Genomic DNA, 2,500 nt, shown 5'->3' on the forward strand with positions numbered 1-2,500 from the left:
ATATATATATACATATATATATATGTATGTATATATATATATATATATATATATATATATATATATATATATATTCGAAATCCATTCTAATATTCTGTTACAGCTTATAAATAGTGTGGCGTTGAACCCTGACAAAGGCCCAGGTTCTTTTGAACCTGCATGGGTTAGGTCACGATAGGTCACGTTAAGGGCCAATCAGGAGAGCTACGAACATCCCAGTAATATGGAGGAGGAGTTTGGGACGTCAGGGGATCAGATGGATGGATGTGGTGATGTTATAATTATTATTATAATTATTATTATTATTATTATTACTTGCTAAGCTACAACCCTTGTTGGTAAAGCAGGATGCTATAAGCCCAAGGGCTCCATTATTATTATTATTATTATTATTATTATTATTATTGTTATTATTACTTGCTAAGCTACAACCCTGGTTGGAAAAGCAGGATGCTATAAGCCCAGGGGCTCCAACAGGGGAAAATAGCTCAGTGAGGAAAGGAAACAAGGAAAAATAAAATATTTTAAGAAGAGCAACAATATTAAAATAAATATCACTTTATAAACTATAAAAACTTTAACAAAACAATAGGAATAGAAATAAGATATAAGATAGAACAGTGTGCCCGAGTGTACCCTCAAGCAAGAGAACTCTAACCCAAGACAGTGGAAGACCATGGTACAGAGGCTTTGGCACTACCCAAGATTAGAGAACAATGGTTTGATTTTGGAGTGTCCTTCTCCTAGAAGAGATGCTTACCATAGCTAAAGAGTCTCTTCTACCCTTACAAAGGGGAAAGTGGCCACTGAACAATTACAGTGCAGTAAGAAGTTTGGTAATCTCAGTGTTGACAGGTGTATGACAGAGGAGAATATGTAAAGAATAGGCCAGACTATTCGGTGTGTGAATGTGTAGGCAAAGGGAAAATGAACCGTAACCAGAGAGAAGGATCCAATGAAGTACTGTCTGGCCAGTCAAAAGACCCCCCATAACTCTCTAGTGGTATTATCTCAACGGGTGGTTGGTGCCCTGGCCAGCCTACTACCTATTAGATGTATAATAAAATATGGGTGAGGTGGGATTGGAAAAAAAAAAGATGCAAGAAATAGAAATAGATGCTATGTAAAGATGTCTGGTTTCAGTTCCAGTTTCGTCAGAATAGATGCTCACTAGAACGTCAGCCAGGCAAGTCCAAACCGCCAATGCGGTGCCCAGCCACAGCAGTGGCCTCCCCAGTAAACAGTTTATTTAAACTCACGGTCCCAAGCGAGGATCGATCTGCTGCCATGCATATGCTATTATTATTATTATTATTATTATTGTTGTTGTTGTTGTTGTTGTTATTATTGGTATTAGGCTACTAGCTAAGCTACAACTCTAGTTGGAAAAGCAAGATACTATAAGCCCGAGGGCTTCAACAGGGAAAAATGGCCCAGTGAGGCATGGAAATAAGGAAACTACAAGAGAAGTAATTAATAATTAAAATGAAATATTTTAAGAACAGTAACAACGTAGAAATAAATCTTTCATATATTGAATGTAAAAACTAAAAAACAAGAGGAAGAAAAATAAGATATAATAGTGTGCATGAGTATACCCTCAAGCAAGAGAACTCTGCGCCAAGACAGTGGAAGACCATGATACAGAGGCTATGGCATTACCGAAGACTAGAGAACAATGGTTTGATTTTGGAGTGTCCTCCCAGAAGAGCTGCTTGTCATATCTACCTTTACCAAAAGGAAAGTAGCCACTGAACAATTACATTGCATTAGTTAACCCCTGGACCGAAGAAAAATTGTTTGGTAATTTCACTGTTGTCAGGTATAAGAGGACAGTGGAGAGTATGTAAAGAATAGGCCAAACTATTCGGTGTATGTGTAGGTAAAAGGAAAACAAGACGTAACCATAGAATGGGATCCTGTGTATTATTGTCTGGCAAGTCAAAGTACCCAATAGCTCTCTAGCGGTGCCCTGGCCAACCTACTACCTAATAAGCAAACACGCTACCACTGTACTAGCCAGGATGCAACACGGAGTGCCCTTAAAAGTACCACAAAGCAAACTTATAAAGAACTTACCATAAATCAAATTTTCATAAGGGGGTTCAGCTTCCCTTCCATGGCTTATCCAGGCTTCCTTAAAATCAACAGTTTCACAATAAACAGATGCTTGTGGATTTGCATTCGGGACTTTCTGTTCCCCGATGAGCTTTGGCTGGGGTTTGGTGGACTGGGATTTCACTCTGGGGAGAGTCTCTAGATCTGTTAGTGCTTCTACGGGTTTTCCAGCAGTTGGGACTTTTGGTGGGACACCGCCGCCTGAGCTTTTGTGTCTGGTTTTTGATTGCTGGACACGGACTGGTTTTGCAGGAGGCGACTTGGGTATCTGAAAGGTAATAGGGAGAGATTAGTTCAACAAACGTTTGACTTGGCTCCACGAGGCACTTGAAGAGTTGGAAGACCCAGGCCCACATGGCTGAGGACTATGAAGCGTGAAGTA

At 39.7% G+C, this 2,500-nt stretch overlaps 1 protein-coding gene across 1 annotated transcript in view; it reads right to left on the reverse strand.

Moving 5' to 3' along the window:
* LOC137632747 (docking protein 1-like) overlaps positions 1–2,500 on the reverse strand; it is a 26,842-nt gene that overhangs the window by 3,597 nt on the left and 20,745 nt on the right. Inside the window, exon 7 of the mRNA XM_068364824.1 lies at positions 2,080–2,386. Within this exon, the coding sequence (XP_068220925.1) occupies positions 2,080–2,386 (307 nt within the window). The remainder of the gene's footprint in view (positions 1–2,079; positions 2,387–2,500) is intronic.

The sequence above is a fragment of the Palaemon carinicauda genome, chromosome 42 (assembly GCF_036898095.1).
Source record: "Palaemon carinicauda isolate YSFRI2023 chromosome 42, ASM3689809v2, whole genome shotgun sequence".
Taxonomy (NCBI): Eukaryota; Metazoa; Arthropoda; class Malacostraca; order Decapoda; family Palaemonidae; genus Palaemon; species Palaemon carinicauda.